The 19,096-nt window shown below is 40.5% G+C and overlaps 1 protein-coding gene across 1 annotated transcript in view; it reads left to right on the top strand.

Annotated features, from left to right (window-relative positions):
• LOC105398608 (GTPase-activating Rap/Ran-GAP domain-like protein 3) overlaps positions 1-19,096 on the top strand; it is a 75,072-nt gene that overhangs the window by 35,181 nt on the left and 20,795 nt on the right. The window contains exons 2-4 of the mRNA XM_038107839.2: positions 181-250; positions 16,593-16,685; positions 17,444-17,525. Coding sequence (XP_037963767.2) covers positions 181-250; positions 16,593-16,685; positions 17,444-17,525 — 245 coding nt within the window. The remainder of the gene's footprint in view (positions 1-180; positions 251-16,592; positions 16,686-17,443; positions 17,526-19,096) is intronic.

Here is a 19,096-nt window from a genome sequence, read left to right as displayed (position 1 = left end):
ACTACCTATAGTGTTATGAATAAATATTATAGTTAGTGGCTACCTGTGAGGTAAAATAAAACACATGATGTCACTGTCAAAAAAATAATAACAGAGAGCATGTATTTTATCTCACTGGTAGCCACTAACCAGACATTGTGAAACAGGGCCTTATTCTATTCTGTGTGTTGTTGTCGGCAGATCGTCGGCGAGCGAGCTGATCGCGCGGCGCGGGGTGTTCTCCCGCCGGCAGTACGGCTCCGTCGAGCAGGTCAGTACAGTCAGTAGCCACCACCACATCCGTACATAGACTCCGCTACTGAATTTCAAAGTATGAAACTACGCTGACGTACGTAAGACGACCGAATGGCGTAGTGGTTAGTGACCTGACTACTGAGCCGATGGTCCCGGGTTCGATTCCCGGCTGGGGCAGATATTTGTTTAAACACAGATATTTGTTCTCGGGTCTTGGATGTGCCCGAAAAATGGCAATAGGCCCGCCCCCTATTACATTGGGACTACCATAACACTCTGGCGAAAAGTGGGTGCACCAATGCACCTCTGCCTACCCCGCAAGGGAGTACATTAGTACAAGGCGTGAGTGCGTGTGTGTGTGTGAAACTACGCTGATTTTGTTATTTATAAAGTTTATGATTCCGATGTACGTTAGTTCGAAAGTATGGAATTCCTCTATTTGTGAGGCGTAAAGTAACTATATGATTGCGATGTACGTTAGTTCGAAAATATGTGATTCCTCTGTTTGCAAGGCATAAAGTATATGATTAGGTAAGTAGAGGCTGTACAGGGTGTTGCAAAAGTGCAAAAAAGGTTTTTTTGCATTTTTTTGTTGCATTATAATTATTTCCATAATATTTCGGTCACGTCACTTGACTTTTGATAACCGATAAGCTCTATAGCGTTATCGAAGAAGACTTGAATTTCTACTATAACTTCTTTTGCAACGATGAAAGTAATGTAGTAAGCCAAAAAGGGGTCGCTTGGTTCAGCATTAGAAAAATTGCAATAATGGACAACATTTCAAAAAACTAAAGCTGCTATAAATCGAAAACCATTTCGAGATTTAGCTCTAAAGGCCACAAAAAAAATGTTTTTGTATTTTTTGGATGTATCATTTTCGAGAAAATCATAAAATAGTAAAAAAGTGCTGATGACGTCATGCATCAGGTGCGATGCATTTTGATGATCAAAGCCTATAGATTTAAAAACAAAGTAACTGTCACTTTCATTTTTGATTGACGTTGACGTTTTATCGTGACGTTGTTGTTTATTTGGGTCATTTTCATTAATTCTGTTCTGACACTTTCTGACTATTTTTTTATTTATTATTAAGAGATGACCTCTATATAATATGTCCCAGAGCATGCCACCGCCTACACAGCTGAAAAAATGCTTCTGCTTATTTTTTTACATGATAAGTACCTACTTTCCATCATCAGAAATATCAAGGTCATTTGAAAATGACCCATTTGTTGGTTGGCATGTAAACAAAGTTTAAATGTCACTTGTCAGTGTCATTTATGTTTTTTTGCAAGACTCAGGCAATAGACAAAAATAAAAATTTAGCCTAATATGTGATGTCACTTCCGGTTTCAAAATAATTAACTTTAAAGTTAAAAATAACATGCAAAAATTTATGTATATACAAAATAAAAAAATACGGGTCCCCTAATTTTCTATAAACTTTCCGAATAACTAATAAAAATATAGGGTAAAGAAAATGAAATGTTGTCCATTATGGACATATTCAGGTCAGGTCCTTTTTAGTGCATATACCTATATTATATCAAGCAATGAGAAATCACTACCACTGTATCATCATGTATAACATATGGTACTGTAGTACTCGTACCTACTAAGTACCGACAAGTTTCATTCACTAAAAGAGCAGTGAGCTAAATTGAATGCACATATCGATAAGTGGATTATGCCGCTAATGTAATGAGAGTCTGTTTGCCAACAGCTAGTAATGGTGTCTATTCGGTGCATGGATGCCATTAATTAGTAGTCAGGGGCCGTTCACACCGCGCCGCCGCCGCCGCCGCCGCCGCCGCCCGTGCAATCTGTACGTGCTAATTAACGAATAAACAACCTTATATTTACTGCAAATTACGGATTGATCCAATAACCAACGAATTAAGGCAGCCGGCTCAACGCGTTTCATAAAAAAAAGTCTGATGAAAAATACGATTGAACGGGATTTCGTTAAAGTTAAATTTAAATTTTATTATTTTTTTTTATATGATTAACCATTCGAATCCTACTGTAATATATTATTATAAACGGAAAAAGTTTGTGAGTATGTTTGTTTAATTTTGTATTTTATAAATTGAACCCGTTAAGTTACCCCAAGAAGGAAACCTTGGCTACGCGGGCTACGCCGTAGCACTAATTTTTTTATAGTAAGCTACGTGTGTTACGCCGTAGCCAATGTTTGATAAATTCCACTCTAAAATATTTAAAATACCGAATTTAAATTTAACCAATTGACCTAAAAATATACTAATAATGTTAACGGATCTGTATTTCGCGACATTTGCAACATTTTCTAATTCCGTAACGCAAGCTAAATATGTCACTGGTATAATGGTATTATGACCTACCGCTTATAGTTATTATGGTAAGCTGCTGACCGCTCTATTTAAAGATAAGGACGGAAAGTCAAACCCACGCACGCATGGGTTAGGCTAGTCAAAGTGTAAAATTAGATAGCCCTACGTTTATATGTAAACTATAATAATTAGTCCTTAAAGCTAAAATTATCATATTTTTTAAATAAATAGAAATACACTCATTTTACGAAACGAAATGAACTATGTAGATACATCCATCACGATGTATTCCTTTAAAGGATATTTTATTATTGCACTTAAATTGCTTGTTAATTTACAAACTTTATCGAATCAGAAGAGGATACTCGTACCTTTATTCTAAGCCACGGTGGCCATCTTTAAATAACACGATATTAAGCGAAGTCCTTTGTAACACCGCCCTGAATGTCTCAGTGACCAGGCAAGAGGTTCTGTCGACCCAATAGAACCTCCCAACGACCCTCACGGCCACCTAAATATCGAGACAATTAAAACCTTTGATATTTTATGCTCCCTTTGATACTAGACGTTGATGACGCCATGGTGTGTTAACGTCGTAAAGGATTAGGTCAATATTACAGGAATAACGTGTTGCTTCGTCAAAGGTCAAATTAATAAATATTTTATGGTAACACATGTTGTTGATTGAACTATGAGTGGCACATTAAGATAATATGATGTTTTTTGGTATACTTACACTGTATTACGCTGTTAGAGCTCTAAAACCAGCTGACTATTGTTCTATATATGTTATTATAGTTATCTCTATTCTCACAATAATATTGTTAGGGGTGGACTGTATTTGAAAGTCTCCTTCAGGTTTTCCAGTGTTCTTTATTGTTCGGCTTCTGTTTCCTGAATGACAATTTGCGTACCAAAATGGCCCTACTTAAGTACTCAGAATTGGTCACGCAACCGATAGCTGATAAGGTGAGATACTTAACTCTAACCAATGACATCAAAGTATAACAACTTACGAACTATGCTATACGAAACTATTACTTATACATGTTAAACTAATCTTATGCTAGGTTTTCGTCGTGAACATTCTCCCGCCGTCGCTATCTTGCGATTCTACTGGCAGCACGACGATCCTCTTCGTTGGTCGACGCAGCACGTGATTGTTGCTCGTAGTGATGTCGACGACTCGCACGATGTTGTCCTTCCTTCCTTGTAGACAGCTGTGACTCGTCCTCGGGGCCAGGTGTTGCGGGGGTTGTTGGAGTCGCACACGATGACTAGGTCGCTGATCCTCGGTTGGCTGCCGGTGCTGTGAGGCTCCCGCCGGTGTTGGAGTAGCGGTAGGTACTCCTGCATCCACCTCTGCAACCTGTTGAGCTTGCCTCCAGTGCTGTCGTGCTCTCCTGCTGTCGTGCATTCTTCCACGTGTTTCCGAGCGACACGACGGCGCAGCTCTCCTTTTCCTCGCCGGTCTTGGGTACTGGTTCCTTGTTCTCCGTGGGCCAGTGTTCTTCAGAATGCCGCAGGAACTCGGGCCGGTCGAAGTCGTGCGGCGTGGCTCGAGTTGCGTCATCGGCGACATTTTCGGCTGTAGGTACCCATCCCCACTCGTTTTTCTTCGTAGATTCTTCGATTTCAGTGAACCTGTGAGCGGTGAAGGTCTTGAATGTGCGTGGCTCAGCTCGTATCCACGCCAGCACCGTCCGTGAGTCGCTCCAGAACACTCTTCTCGTGATGTCTTCATAATCGTGTTCCGATCGAGTTGAGTTCTAGATGCGAGTCCCGAGTACCGCAGCCTGTAGTCCCAGCCGCGGTACTGACGTAGGCTTGATTGGTACGACTCTGTTCTTCGCCATGACCAGTGTGACCTTCACGCTGCCGTCTGCTCGTTGCATTCTCCAGTAGGCCGCCGCGGGCGGCGGTTTCGATGGCGGACGGTCCCCTCGTAGTAGCACCTCAGCCGGCGTCTTATGAGTTTTAAGACGAAAGCCGAGATTGTCTTCATGTACTTGCCACATGAGGCCGAGTGTCTTCTCTATTTCGCTCCCGCCGATGTCGATCGTAGCTATCTCGGCGTCGGTGATGAGATTGCATAGTCGTCGCTCGTTCGATGCCCATCCGCGTAGTTCGAAGCCCGCTCGTTGATGTATCTCGTCGACTGTCTTCGTGACGTGCTGGGCCTCCTCCACCGACGTGAAGCTTTGCAGGTAGTCGTCCATGTAGTGGTTCTTCTCGATTGCTCGGACGGCCACGGGGTGCGTGTCGGCGCAGTCTCTGGCGTTTCTATTCATGATGAACAGTGCCGTGCTCGGTGACGATGATTCGCCGAAGATGACGGACGTCATGCGGTACTCGTCCGGTGTACCCTCCCGCCGGTCGCCGCGCCAGAAGAAGCGCAGCGCGTCTCGTTCGCACTCCTTGATGCGTATCTGCATGAACATCTCCTTGATGTCCGCGCTGACTGCGTAGGGGTGCTGCCTGAACCGCATGACCACCCCAGGTAGTGACTGAAGCAGGTCGGGGCCGGTCAGCAGCATGTCGTTCAGGCTGCGTCCATGTGACTTCGCTGCGGCGTTGTGCACCAGTCTTATCTTCTTCTTCTCGGGGTTGCAGACGCCAAAGTGCGGCAGGTACCACGTTCTGTCTTGCATCGGGAGTGTGGTGGCGGGCTCGGCGTATCCGTACTTCAGCATATTCTCCATGCTCTCTTCATATTTCTTCTTGAGTTCTGGGTCACGGTCGAGCTTGCGTTCGAGGCTGCAGAGTCGTTTCAGTGCGTCTTGACGGTTGTTAGGTATTTTCTCATTTTCTCGTTTCCATAGCAACCGAGTTTCGAAGCGATCATCGGGCAGCCGGCGACTTTCCTCTTCCAGTTTTCTCGTGGCTTGCTCTTCTGGATCTGTCGTCGGCTTTCTTGCTTCGATGCCCAGGGACTCCAGCTCGAAGTAGTGCTTCATCATTTTCTCCATTGATTCTTCAGCGCTCGTGACGTGTCCGCAGAAGTTGATTGGTTTGCTCTGTGTGGTGCGGCAGCCGTGCAGTACCCAGCCGAGCTGTGTGCGAGATGCTACAGGCTGGTCGCGGCGGCCGTCTCGGACTTCCCTCGAGACAATTAAGTCCCAGTTGTCCTGGCCGATGAGTAGTTTCGGCGATGCCCCTTCGTAGGCAAGTTCTTCTTGAATGTCGCTCAGGTGGCTGCAGTCGTCGACTTCTTCTTTCTTCACCGTCTGAGTGATGAAGTCGAGCTTCTCGACTGTGCGTGCGTCTTCAAGCTTGAACTCTTCTTTTGTGTGCTTGCCCCGTATGGTGAAGTCGACTTTCTTGCTCTTGGAGTGTCGAACTTCTTTGCCGCTGACTCCTTGCACCCACATCGGATCCGTGGGGCCGTCGAGACCGAGAGAGTTGGCCACGTCCGCGTCGATCATCGTGATGGTGCTTCCCTCGTCGAATAGTGCGTAGGTATCAATACTGGAGTGAGGGCCAGTAAGTACCACGGGCGCTATTTTCAGGTAAGCGCGGCGACGCTCGCTGTTGTTCGCTGCGACGGTCGGTTTTTCTGTCGTGGACGCGGTGACCTCTTCGCGTTTGTCTTCTTTCTTGACTGCTTCGTCATGCAGGAGCTTGTGGCGGCTCAGTTTGCAGCCGGAGACACCGCAGGGCTTCGCTTTACATGAGAAGCGGCGATGTGTGCTACGTAGGCAGCGGAAGCACAGCTTGTTCTGTTTCGCTATTTCCCAGCGCTCGTCAGTCGTCTTCTCGGTGAACCTAGTGCATTCAGGTAACTTGTGAGCCTGTTTGCACATAGGGCAGCCGTCCTCTTCTTGCTTGTGCGTGTTCTCGGCAGCGTAGGTACGTTCCGTCGTCTTCTTCGCAGCTTTCTCCCTCGCACTCACGGGTGTAGGTGCAATGTTATGGATCTGCTCGAGCGCGGCGTATGGACCGCACTTGTCCGCTTCGTGGTTCAGGTAGGTAGAGAGCTTCTTCAGGTTCGCTTCTTCACCATGATGCGTGAAGTTGTACTCGTACCATTTGTCACGAAGAATCGGTGTGAGCTTTTCGATTACAGTGCGCTCGGTCTCCGGGTTGTAGAGGAAGTGCGGTTTCTTCAGTGCTTCGATCGTAGCTACGATGTTGGCCAGCTTGCACGCGAAGATGCACAGGTCACGTGGGCTCTCAGCTAACTTCGGAAGTTTCTTCACTTTGTCGAGCTCGTTGAGTATGAGTGCTTCTGGCCGCCCGAACCGTCGTTCCAAGCCCTGTATAATGACGACAGGGTTCGGATCGCTGATTAGTAGACAGCTGATGGCTTCGAGGGCGGCCCCACGCAGGCTTCTTCTCAGGCGGGCGACGTTTTCTATCTTCGTGAAGTACTTCTCGGTTTTATGGTAGGCCGCACGAAACGGTAGCCACTCGCTGCTGTTTCCGTTGAACGTAGGTAGCTCTTGAATGTACCGTGGCGGCTCTCTGTAGCCGCCGCCGCTCAGCACACTTTTCAATAGTGCGGCGAGCTGCGTGACGTCTTCTATAAGGATGGCGGGTGGAGACGAGTAAATGAGACAACGAGTAAGGTTCGACTAAGATATATTTGGATTACACGTGCGCACGATGAACTATAATAAGGATATAGATATAAGCTATAAGATATAGGTTCTGACATAACTTACCCATAACACCTACTACACAATAACACTATAATACCTATGTATCATATGAATATTTTTTTATACTTTTTTTTTTTTACTTAATTTAACTTAGTGTCCATACATGATTACGTTGATTTGAATATAGGTTGAATAGTATATTTTTAATTAATTAGAACACTTCACTAACACTGACAGGCCATATGGCTACCGAAGCCATTCACTTTGATCTCTTTGATATTATATTTTACACTCAATCTGCTAGGTTTTCGCCGTCATGTAGTTCCGTCGTTCCACGCGGACCCTGGGGACCTCAGACCTTGGAGACCCTCTGCATACGCAGCATCCCGGCGTCGACTCCTCTCTCCACTCTCTTATTGAAGCATTTGGCGCAATAGCGCACCACGATGACCGCAGACACCAACAAAAACATCAGCAATATAATCAGCATGCACCAAGATATTATGCCAATATGAATGTCCACACTATTTGTTGTTATATTATTATGATATCCGATTTGCGCCGTCACGGGGGTTTCCACTGGGGGTTTAGGGGTAGTATAGTAGTTACCCATTTTAATTTATTTTTACTGGTATATTGATCACACCACGACAATTTTTCCCGGCGAAAGTAACTTTATTACTGATTAAATCCATATTAATATTTCGCGCAAGCAGCTACACTTTGTTTTGATTCACGGTCGCCATATAAGGATGGCGGGTGGAGACGAGTAAATGAGACAACGAGTAAGGTTCGACTAAGATATATTTGGATTACACGTGCGCACGATGAACTATAATAAGGATATAGATATAAGCTATAAGATATAGGTATACAACTCTACACTTCACTCGACGACTTTTCTTGCTGACGTGCGGGAGGCGCGCGCTCTTCATACTGCGGCGCCTCGACGACCCGTGGCGGTTCCGTAGGTATCCACGGGGTGGGAGGGACCTGTGTCTGGCCCCTCACGGGGGACGAGCCTCTTGCCTGGCCCGCTGTGAGAGCGAGAGCAGGGGGCGGGGGCTTAGAGGATTGCTCCTGCACCCACTGCTCGATGCGCTCGCTCTTGTCGACGATGTCTTCATCTTCCTCGTCGGACGAGTCCTCCGCTTGTATCCCCATGAGCCTCACCTTCGCTAGTTCGGCGGCGGCTTGTGCTTCCTTCTTTTGCGCCTCGGCCAACAGCTCCCTAGCCTCCAATTCCGCGAGGAATCTCTTGCTTGGAGGCTTTGGAGTGATGTGACCGGGGCCGTAAGGTAGCTGGCTGCGATGTGACTTGACGCACCACAGTGACCACGCTCGTGTCTCGAGGTGGCGGCGTCGCAGGGCGCTTTGATCCGGTAGCGCTTGCGTTCGCCGCCGACGTGGTCGTGGCGGATGTCTCAGTCACACCGCTTCCCATAGTCGTCGTGGTGTTGCTCGTGCAGACCGTGCTTGATTCGGCGGTACTGGACTCTTCCTTCCGGCTACTGTGGCTTCTAGTAACCGGCATGTTCGTCCTTTATTCCCGTTTTCGGCTCTTCGATAGACCACTGTTCAGTAGGTCTGCCAATTTCTTCCTCTTATCTGGCTTCTCGAAGGTTCGATGTTTCTTCTGATCCGTCTCGAAGTTGACCAATGTTAGGGGTGGACTGTATTTGAAAGTCTCCTTCAGGTTTTCCAGTGTTCTTTATTGTTCGGCTTCTGTTTCCTGAATGACAATTTGCGTACCAAAATGGCCCTACTTAAGTACTCAGAATTGGTCACGCAACCGATAGCTGATAAGGTGAGATACTTAACTCTAACCAATGACATCAAAGTATAACAACTTACGAACTATGCTATACGAAACTATTACTTATACATGTTAAACTAATCTTATGCTAGGTTTTCGTCGTGAACAAATATTGATTCAAAAAGTCAGCTCAACATTTTTTCGGCGTCGAAACGTTAGATAAGGTCAGAGACAAGAACACCATTCCGCACGCAATTCAAATTAAGCCTTGCCCCCAGCACCTTAACCCAGATATTCGAGTGGTTACATAATACAACGTTTGCGACTTTAATTTAAAAGTCAAAATATAACGGTAATCGGACGCCACTTTCCGTTTCATCGCGCTATAAATCCATTAATCAAAACTTTATGTATTTCGGCTGAAATTAATTTTCCTCAAACAAAAGTATCGCTCACCCTTTGTATAAATAAAACAGGTTTTGTTACCTTGAATTGGTGTTTCGACGACCGACGCCGTGTATCCGAATGATTATATTTTGTAGTTTGCATAACTACCTATACATAGGGTGTGGTAGGTTATTGGCGGCTGACCCGTTGAAATGAGCAATCCGAATTTGGTGTGACATTTCGGTTCGTATTTCGACAGATTCACATCGGACGCAGTGAGAAGTATCTCTGGTGTAGAGAACACTGGCGGGATTTAGCAGGCAATAAGCGAGCTTCAGAGAGCTCCGTTAATCTTCGTAATAACTTCCGCTTACGTCGGCTGCCACACTTATTAACCTCCATCAAGCTAAGTTATTGACCTTTGAAACAAAAGGAGTAATTGCGTAGTGTACTTACATACATATGTGTATACCTGTGAAACATACAATAGGGAGACAACTAGTATTATTTTATTCTATGGCGTTTAGAAAATTAAGATTGTATTGTAGTGTCGTACATGAAGGCCGTAATTTATTGTCTCATTCACCTAATGTCTGGAGAAAGTAAACTACAGTACATCTTCGTACACACACATGTCTTCATTGTGTTAAGTCTACTTTTATAAATACTAGTACTACACACATACATCTAATTCAGACCCAAGTACATAATAATATCCATGAGAGTAAGTATTTTTTAAACGTATTGGTCAAACATTGCATTTTAAATTTCAAATGTAACTTACTACATAATAATGTTGTCCTTACAACTTGTTTACGCGGTTTCACTATTTACCAAGTTGTACTCATTAAGTGCTTTATGTGTTTTCGGAATGAGCTATAAAATGTGTTGCAATGTCTACAGTGTAGAGTGGTTAAATAACGCTGAGTTGCAGAAAGGGACTTTAAGCTAATGTCGACCTTAAATGTATTGATGCCTTGTTTTGACACTATACGGACAGAAAGAGACAGACATAGATTTAATGCCGACATTAGTTTAATGTACCTTTCTGCAACTCAGCGTTAGTCTTGACCGTTAATGGTTAATTAATGGTCATGATGCAAAAGGACGTTACGCAGAAAGGAATCGATTCACGACTTGGCCAAAATTTAGTTAAATTACTATAATGAAGCATACTAAAACCCACAGGAAACAAAATTTGTTTCACTTGTTTGGAAAACTATACTTTTTTGGGACTTTAAACGTGAATATCTCAGAACCAGGTTTATGTGATCCCCATTTATCGTGTCACTGTAAATGTTTTAACATTTCTACACAGTTTTTGGTACCTTAAGGACAAAAAAATTATAAACTAAAGTTAGTTGCGCTATTGGGATAGTTCGTTAGCAGTTTTTCACACTCTCAATTTGTTTGGGGCTTACTACTGACGGAACTGCAAACCCATATTTATACAGGTGATATTTTCCCGTAAGTATTTCAGGGTATGGAAGCTGAGTTTTGAATTACTGAGATGGCGTTAAAATTAAATTATCAGCTAAGGCAATGGATGCACCTATGGCTTATAATGGCTTTTCTTTCCGATCCAGCCTGGTCCAGCCCTTTACTGTTGAAAACGCAATGTATTATGTCTGTCTGGCTATCCCTAACATTGAGTAACATCAATTTAAAATCATTTTTCTAAAAATGATAATCGAGCTAATGCCTATTTTAGAACCTAGCAGCAACAACCTAGTACCTAGAATGTCGGTACAATTTACTTTTGTTTCCGGCAGAAACAGCATTTTTTGTCTTTCTCCCGTTACATCTAAGATGTAGGCATTATTTTCTTATTTCTAGGTTTTTACGACGACCGAATGGCGTAGTGGTTAGTGACCCTGACTACTGAGCCGAAGGCCCCGGGTTCGATTCCCGGCTGGGGCAGATATTTGTTTAAACACAGATATTTGTTCTCGGGTCTTGGATGTGCCCGTAAAAATGGCAATAGGCTCGCCCCCTATTACATTGGGACTAAACATAACACTGGCGAAAAGTGGGTGCAGCAATGCACCTCTGCCTACCCCGCAAGGGAGTACATTAGTGCAAGGCGTGAGTGAGTGTGTTCTAGGTTTTTAAAATGTTATATTATTTATTTTTGCAATCTGTCCCATTAAGTTGGCAGTGTAGGGGGCTGAAACTCTTTACATGGCTTTTACCATAATGTATTGACGGATTTATCCAATATATGTAACATATAATCTTAATACATAACAAAAAAAAACCGGAGTCATTCCCGAGATTTGATCCAGGAGTATACTCAATACTCAATACTCAATCTTTTATTGCATCCATAAGTAAGTTTTACAGGTGTTAAATACATTAAATTAAGAACTATATGGACCCTGTCGGGCACAGCAAATTAAAACTAATATAAAGGGTTTACAAATCTTCTTAGTATCTAATAACTAGGTATTACACATAAATTATAACAAAAATAGGTATTTACCTTACAAATTATATGTATAATAATTACTCGGCAGTATTTCATTGTCAGTCACCGAGTGATGAGGGTTGGGCCTAGGCGTAGGCTGTACCGCACTACTGTAGCTAATAACAACCACCTACGTAAAGGAAGGATCCAATCGGGTACGACTAAAGTCGGACTAGTCGGTACAATGCTCCTACATCCAGCACGTGTGATGAACAATTTTACCTCCTGCAAAATCGTGTTAAAAATGTAGAGGAAATATTTTGTCCGCTTTTGTTGCGTTTGATCGAACATCGGTAACCGCATTGTTTGTTCCGCCTTGTGTAATACCTGGCCAACATTGCAGTTAGGTTGGAATAGTTCTGGCACAGAATAAACGTTTTTCTTTTTTTTTCAAAATGTGTCATCATGTAATGAAAGTTCGAACATAACCAAATATATTGAATCTTCGAGTCGATGACTGATTAAATTCGATTCATTATAGCTGAGGGGGTAGTTAGTAGATATATTCGGTGACATGGGTCATACAACTGTCATGAAATTGCCCTTAATCTGGGAGGTCACTCTATATGACAAAAAACTAAGTTTCGGTGCTCTGCTGCTGCAAGACACGACTCTGTCTAGTTAAACTAAACGTGCCGATTGCAACACAGCTCTTGTTCATAGGTTTTTCGTCAATATAGAGTAACCCCCCTGGAGCCAGCTACACGGAACCTTCACAGAACGCGCTTTCAAAATTAGTCGGGGCCATCAAACTTGCAAGGGCACTTTAGGGTATTAAATCTCTAATTCTCTTGAGAATTAATTGAACTATTGGCTAACAGCTACAGAAGCACCGAAGTTCTTTTATAATTCAAGTGAATTAATTTATCAGCTTAAAGGGTTGGATTTTAATCAGTGGACACGCAAGCGGATAAAAGAATCCGAATAGGTAATAATAGGTATACTGAATGATTTCACAATTTTTTTTTTTTGACATAATGGTGATTAGATTAGATATAACGGTATAACATAACAGAAATTATCAACTTCATAAATTAAATAAGGAAGTGTTCATTGTCACTAACTTCAAACAACACTTGCAATATCGTTATGAGATGATGAATGATGATCAGTAGGTCTGAACTATTCATAATGTATAATGTCGAAGAAGCAGTGGCGGATTTACCTATAGGCCAAAAAGGCCAGTGCCTAGGGCGGCAGATTGAGAGGGGCGGCAAATTTGGCAAATCTGGGGCACGGCAGTTAATTTCGAAATTAAATGCCAAATTGAATTGTTAGTTTTATAGTTTAGGAGTTACGGTCGATCAAAGTTACTCCATTTTGTCACTCACTGACTCACTGACCAACTGACAAAAAGTTATGAGATCTCATAGAAGCCAAGTCCTATTCAAATTATTTTGTATTTATAAATCAACATTTAGTAATTTTATCATTAGTTTTCTTTATATTACAATTATAGTGTTTATCATGATGGTCACTACCGACTTACCGACTACACATGCTCTAATACAGTAATTAAGAATACTAATGTTTACGTATGCGGTTTGCGTAACCTAAAATGCCGTTTTATTTGTTTCATTGCCAAGGCACTGTAATTATAATGTAAAGAAAACTATTGATAAAATTACTAAATCTTGATTTATAACTACAAAATAATTTGAATAGGACTTGGCTTCTATGAGATCTCATAACTTATTACGATGGAAAGACTGCATCGAGAGACTTGGCTTTTTTTACATTTAATATTTTGGTGGGATAGCTTTTTTTAGTTTTTTTTTTAAATAACTATACGTGTACACAATCCATGTATAAATTACGATTATAAAATACGAAAACGATTAATAAACGCTTTGTAATATTTCGATTAAACCAGATTCTGGATCATAACATATCTTTGCTTCTGCGAAAACAGAATTTGGAGCATATTATTATTTATCCAAACTTGGATAGCACTTCGCATAGCACACCGCTGCACTGGTGACAAATTGTTCAGGTGAGACAAGCTTTTATTGCTTAAAACGGGTTAAAACTACCTACGATCTACTTGAAGTTAAGAAAAGCTTAATGCTTCTTCTTCTTTTGTGCAGAGAGTCAGAACTTATGAAAGACATTTCATACGAAAATATACCTAGTTAATGATGATGATTAGCTATGCAAATTTAAAATCTCGAAAGAAAATAATGTAAAACTTATTTGATCTCATTGTCTTTTTTGTATTGTTTTTAAACTGTGAAGTGCAATTTTTTTTTTTAACAAAAGCCATTTTTAATGACCACTCATTATTTTTAAGTTATGCCTTTCCCCATCGTATGATTAGTACATGCTGCTGTTTTTAACCTTCTACGCAAAAAGAGAGTGTTATAAGTTTGACGTGTCTGTCTCTGGCATCATAGCACCTGAACGAAAGAACCGATTTCAATATTCTTTTGTGTCACATCATCACATGTGTTCCACGGGAGAGTGTTCTTAGACAATATGTTTGCTGATAATCGATTGAGCCGTTTAAAAGTTACAGATGTTTTACGCTTTAAAGTGGGGTTTTTTTTATTTACCTGTCAAATTAGACTTGTTATGTCAACATTAAACTCTTTAGTAGATACATAGCGGGTTGCAAAAATTATCTAGTAGTCTGTCATTTAAGACAGAAATATCATCAAGTTCACTATCGTACTAATAACGGAATTAAACTAACGTATTGAATTTCAGAAGTCAGTAGGGGCGGCAAAATATTAATGGCCTACGGGCGGCAAATTTGTAAATCCGCCACTGCGAAGAAGCAAATATATAATAAATATTTTTGAAAAAACACGGATATAATGAGTAAGATATGGCTGCTAGAATGCCGGGAAATCAGACACAATAGAAATCAAATTATCTTCAAGCGCGATATCGCAACTTTGAGATGCAAAAGGTTAATAAAATTGTGTAAGTGCCTAATAGGAACTGAGTCTACCCCAGGCCACGTTGACTCGCTACAGAAGTCGGTTAATGAAGTAGCGACGCCGGCAGTGGACGGCAGAGCTGGTTAATTTATTCTTAATAAAAAAAATATAGCTCTCATTTTTATAGATTAAAATACTAATTTATATTCGTTATTAATTTTTAATTAAAATCAGTAAACCGTAGCGATCGAATATCGCATTTAGTAATCCTGAGCTGGTTTCCCAACTTTGTAATTTACTGAATCTTGAATGAATTTTAATATAGCTATAGGCTCGCTTTTTAGTTTAGCCCCTATTACACATTAGCAGTTACTTAAAACCGGTGTTCAGTGGATGCAAGTATGCAGCTCTGCCTACCAACTATTGCCTAGAGTGGTTTCGCCTGTTGTTGAAATTTAGTTAAATGTAGGAAAATATCGTTATGGTATTTCAAAATAAATATAGCTTAGGTAATTGCGTAAGTGTATTCTTAATTATGTATGTATGTTTAATTATGTATACATTACCTTCTTTCGAATGAAACCAGAGTCAATATTTTGAAATCATTATTGGCTTCAACTGAGCGGATCTGTTTCACATAAACGTTTATTTTTATAACGATGTACAGTGAAGGACACCTCAATTCTACTTAGCTCACCCAATTTTACTTAGTATTAAACTCTTAATTTCTTATTTATTTATAATCCATAAATGTTCGTCATCTTATTATTTTTTATAGACGTTGATTGGTTTTGAATTTCTGGAATAAGAAATAATTAATTTTATTGATTATTATTATTATCTAAATAACATTTAACACAAAACTTATAAGTAACTAGATAAAATTAAATAAGATTTTGAATTATATGTATCTAGTGTTGTCATCCGAATCAGCTACCGATAGGATTTGATTAACAGTCGTAACTTGCACCGCAGCACTGAAATAAAACTATCAAGCTCCATATTACTTTGTAACCTAGTTTTTTTTTGTTTTTTTTATATGTTTTGTGTTTTGGACGAAATATGTTTCTTTCTGTGTAGTTTTATTGTATTAGATATATACATCATGGAGTTTAACTTAACCTCAACTTCAACCTCAAATAAATCACTTTAGATATATACCTATACAAAATTGAATCTCAACTGTGATAAATCAGAATTATATATTCAAATTCCTCGATGAAACCCACAGGGAATCAATTATTCAGCTCAAAACTAAAATTCAATTTCAAATGTAAAAGTACTTGCTATGATTTAAATTTAATATTTAGCCTCTAATATTCGGACTTATCCATAACTTTAAAGTTTATTAAAAGGAGAATGGCCATTTCTCTATGGCGCCATTACCCATCGATCGCGATGCGACACGATCACAGGATTCGATACTATTTTCGAACCTACACAAACATATGGATAAAACAAATGTCATTTTTGGAACTGACAAATTTGCCTTACATTTTGACAGTGACACTTGACGATACTGTTCTTTTTCCATATGTTTGTATAGTTTCGAAATAGTATCGAATCCTGTGATCGCTGCACTGATGTGTAGCCCATGATTATAGTACATCCTGGTGTAAACTTTATTATTATGAGGCATGGGAGAACGAAGATGATGAAAGATCAAGTCTTTGTACTGACTAGATGTTTCCCTCATACTAAGTTTTTTTTTAAACGTGGTTTAGACTTTTTTTAATATTTATACATTCAGAAACCTTTATCATTGAATAAAAATAGGTTGGGTTAGTGGCTGCAAAGCGGGTCAGATTGGGCCATTCTCATTTTATCTTCACTTGGAATAGAATAGAATACTTCTTTATTGACTTTTCATTGATTAAACAGACCGCAAAATGTTAAACTGTGGAATGACCCAATATGGGCGATGACGTTGATGCCGTCCATTGGTTGCAGTTGTCGGGGGCCAGCGAGGGCGCGGGCGCGGTGGACGCCGTGGCGCGCCGGTACCGCCTCGAGAACGGAAACTCACTCGGGGAGAAAGATGAGGTCAGTACACTTTACATAATGTTCCCGTAGCAAGCCAAAATAATTAAAAGGACCACAGCTAGTCACTCTTTTACATATGTATGTATTTAGGTATGGCTTTAGTCGCTCAATATAGTTCGTATCAACTGGCGGTTTTGTGCAGATTCTCTGCACCGCTCTGAAATTTTATGTTTCAGCGAATCAGTAAACGAACACGAAAGTTCAGTATCAATGTCAATGAGATTTAAAACCAACCGTGCCACCACCAAAGCGTGCATGCTTCGTGCATGGGTGGTCTGATTCCTTTGGTAAATATTTAAATGCACAAAGTATTCAAAGTAACTAAAAGATGTATGAATTTGATTCCTTTGTAGGTAAACTTTATTGAAGCATTTAACCACTTTGACAATAAGTTGATTATGTGGTATAGTAACGCTATTGCAAACTAACTGATCTAGTTAACAAAAAATCTAGTTATGAATAGCAGGTGAGCAGTATGGTTTGAAATTTTAAAAACCTATAAGAGTTAATTGCTTAGTTCAAATATAGAGAATCTACATTTACAATGGACCTGTGAGGTTTCGCCACTTAAACTGTAAAACCATTATCACTATTCTTGAATATTGCATTATCATACACAAGGGAGCGATCACCCCGGGGTCAGCGGACCCTCAAAGGTGTAATTTCGAGAAGCTTACTGTTGCCCATTGTTTTTGTAATTTAATTTTTAACTTTGTTTTTCAGGATAATCATTAAAACACTTTTGTTTTGTTTTCCAGCTGTTTGGCCCGCCGAGCGCGCCCGTCCTTGAGAACCCCGAGTTCCAAACGAGATGGTACTTCAAATACTTTCTCGGAAAAAGTAAGTGTTTTATTGTAATACGTCGCCTTTGTTCGACGCAGCTTTGTGTAACTGTGTCGTGCTGTCTGCGGCATTATCATTTGTACAAAGGTGAGTAGTTCGAGCGGCACGCCGGATTTTCATACAAATGTTTCGGCACAAGTAAATGGAAATTACTTCACATTCGTTGGCGTAATCTTTCTTACCTAACTAGTTTACTACTAACAAAGTAATAAAATCTGAAAATTATGTAGATTAAACGAAATAAATAATTTGTAAGACATGTAAGTACTTACTTCCAAAAAAAGAACAACCTAAATATCTAGACCCAATATAATATTATTTTAATATCAGATATTGGCATATCATATCTTACGTAATGGATATATTCTGGTAATATTTGAGCTAATATATTATGTAAAAGCCATATGAAATAAGGATAAAATGTTGAGAGGCCGTCGGAAACATCCGGTAGAGATCATAATCTACCCTCCCTTGCCGAGCCGGCTCGTAAACACCTCAACAATACCGAGAAAACCGTATGATACGGGAAAACTGTATTCATTTAGATACTTAGGTATATAGACAATTTATAGAATACCTACATTTATATGCATTGCATATATCTAGACCGTACGTCTATTGTGTATGCAATGAAGTGTTTTAAGGCTAATTTAATTCCAAGTCAAGCCATCACGCTGCGCTACGGGAATCGATATTACCCGCTTGTTGGCTGATGCGAGGGATTACGAAGGAAACCAGGCCTAAGTTATTATTACCTATAATTCAATAAAGTAAAATAAATAAATAAGTGACATGTGATAGATGTACGCAGGGAAGATTTTATCATGAGCTCTAGAACAATAACAGCGACGCTTCATCATGAGTGTTTCATTAATAATTCATGTTTTAATCATCATTAAACTATTACGTTTTATGTGTGGCCCGGCCTTTACAATTAGCGAGTATCTAAGTAGTTAAAGGCATATATTAATTTAAGCTGCAATTAAAATGAAGTTAAACCAGCGGTGACCACGGGTCGCGGATAGCGGCGGTAATCGACCGCTGTCGAACTTACGTGAAATATTGTCGGAAGAGGCCACTTTTGGCTGAAATTTATCGATAAAATGGACATAAGACACTTTGTGGCAGAGCCGCGTTATATCAATTTATGGTAGTTCGATGGAATTGACCTATTTAACAACATTCTAGGAAATATCATCTATTAATTAGACGGGGAAATTATGTTGTTTAATTAGGTATAAAGTGGAATTATGGTACATAGATAATAATTACACCATTGCACATTGTAACAAATTATTTTTATTATGAACTCTATCACAGAATATCTGCGTGTTTGGAAATCAAACCAAGGAAATTCAGCGTTTCAGTTTAATAAAACCGCTGCTAAATCCAGTCGAGTATTTTGCCACCCTTTATTCATATCGATCTGACATTTAAATCAACACAATAGAATCAGTATCACTTTTTTCACTTCAGTGCGTCTAATCCTATTCATTTCCTCCTCTCTTGTATAAAGTCAACGTTCCGATCTCAACCTTACAATGGCTCAGACCGATACAAATACATTT

The sequence above is a fragment of the Plutella xylostella genome, chromosome 15 (genome assembly GCF_932276165.1).
Source record: "Plutella xylostella chromosome 15, ilPluXylo3.1, whole genome shotgun sequence".
Lineage (NCBI taxonomy): Eukaryota > Metazoa > Arthropoda > Insecta > Lepidoptera > Plutellidae > Plutella > Plutella xylostella.
Note: the sequence above shows the minus strand (reverse complement) of the source record. Positions and strands in the feature narration are given on the sequence as shown.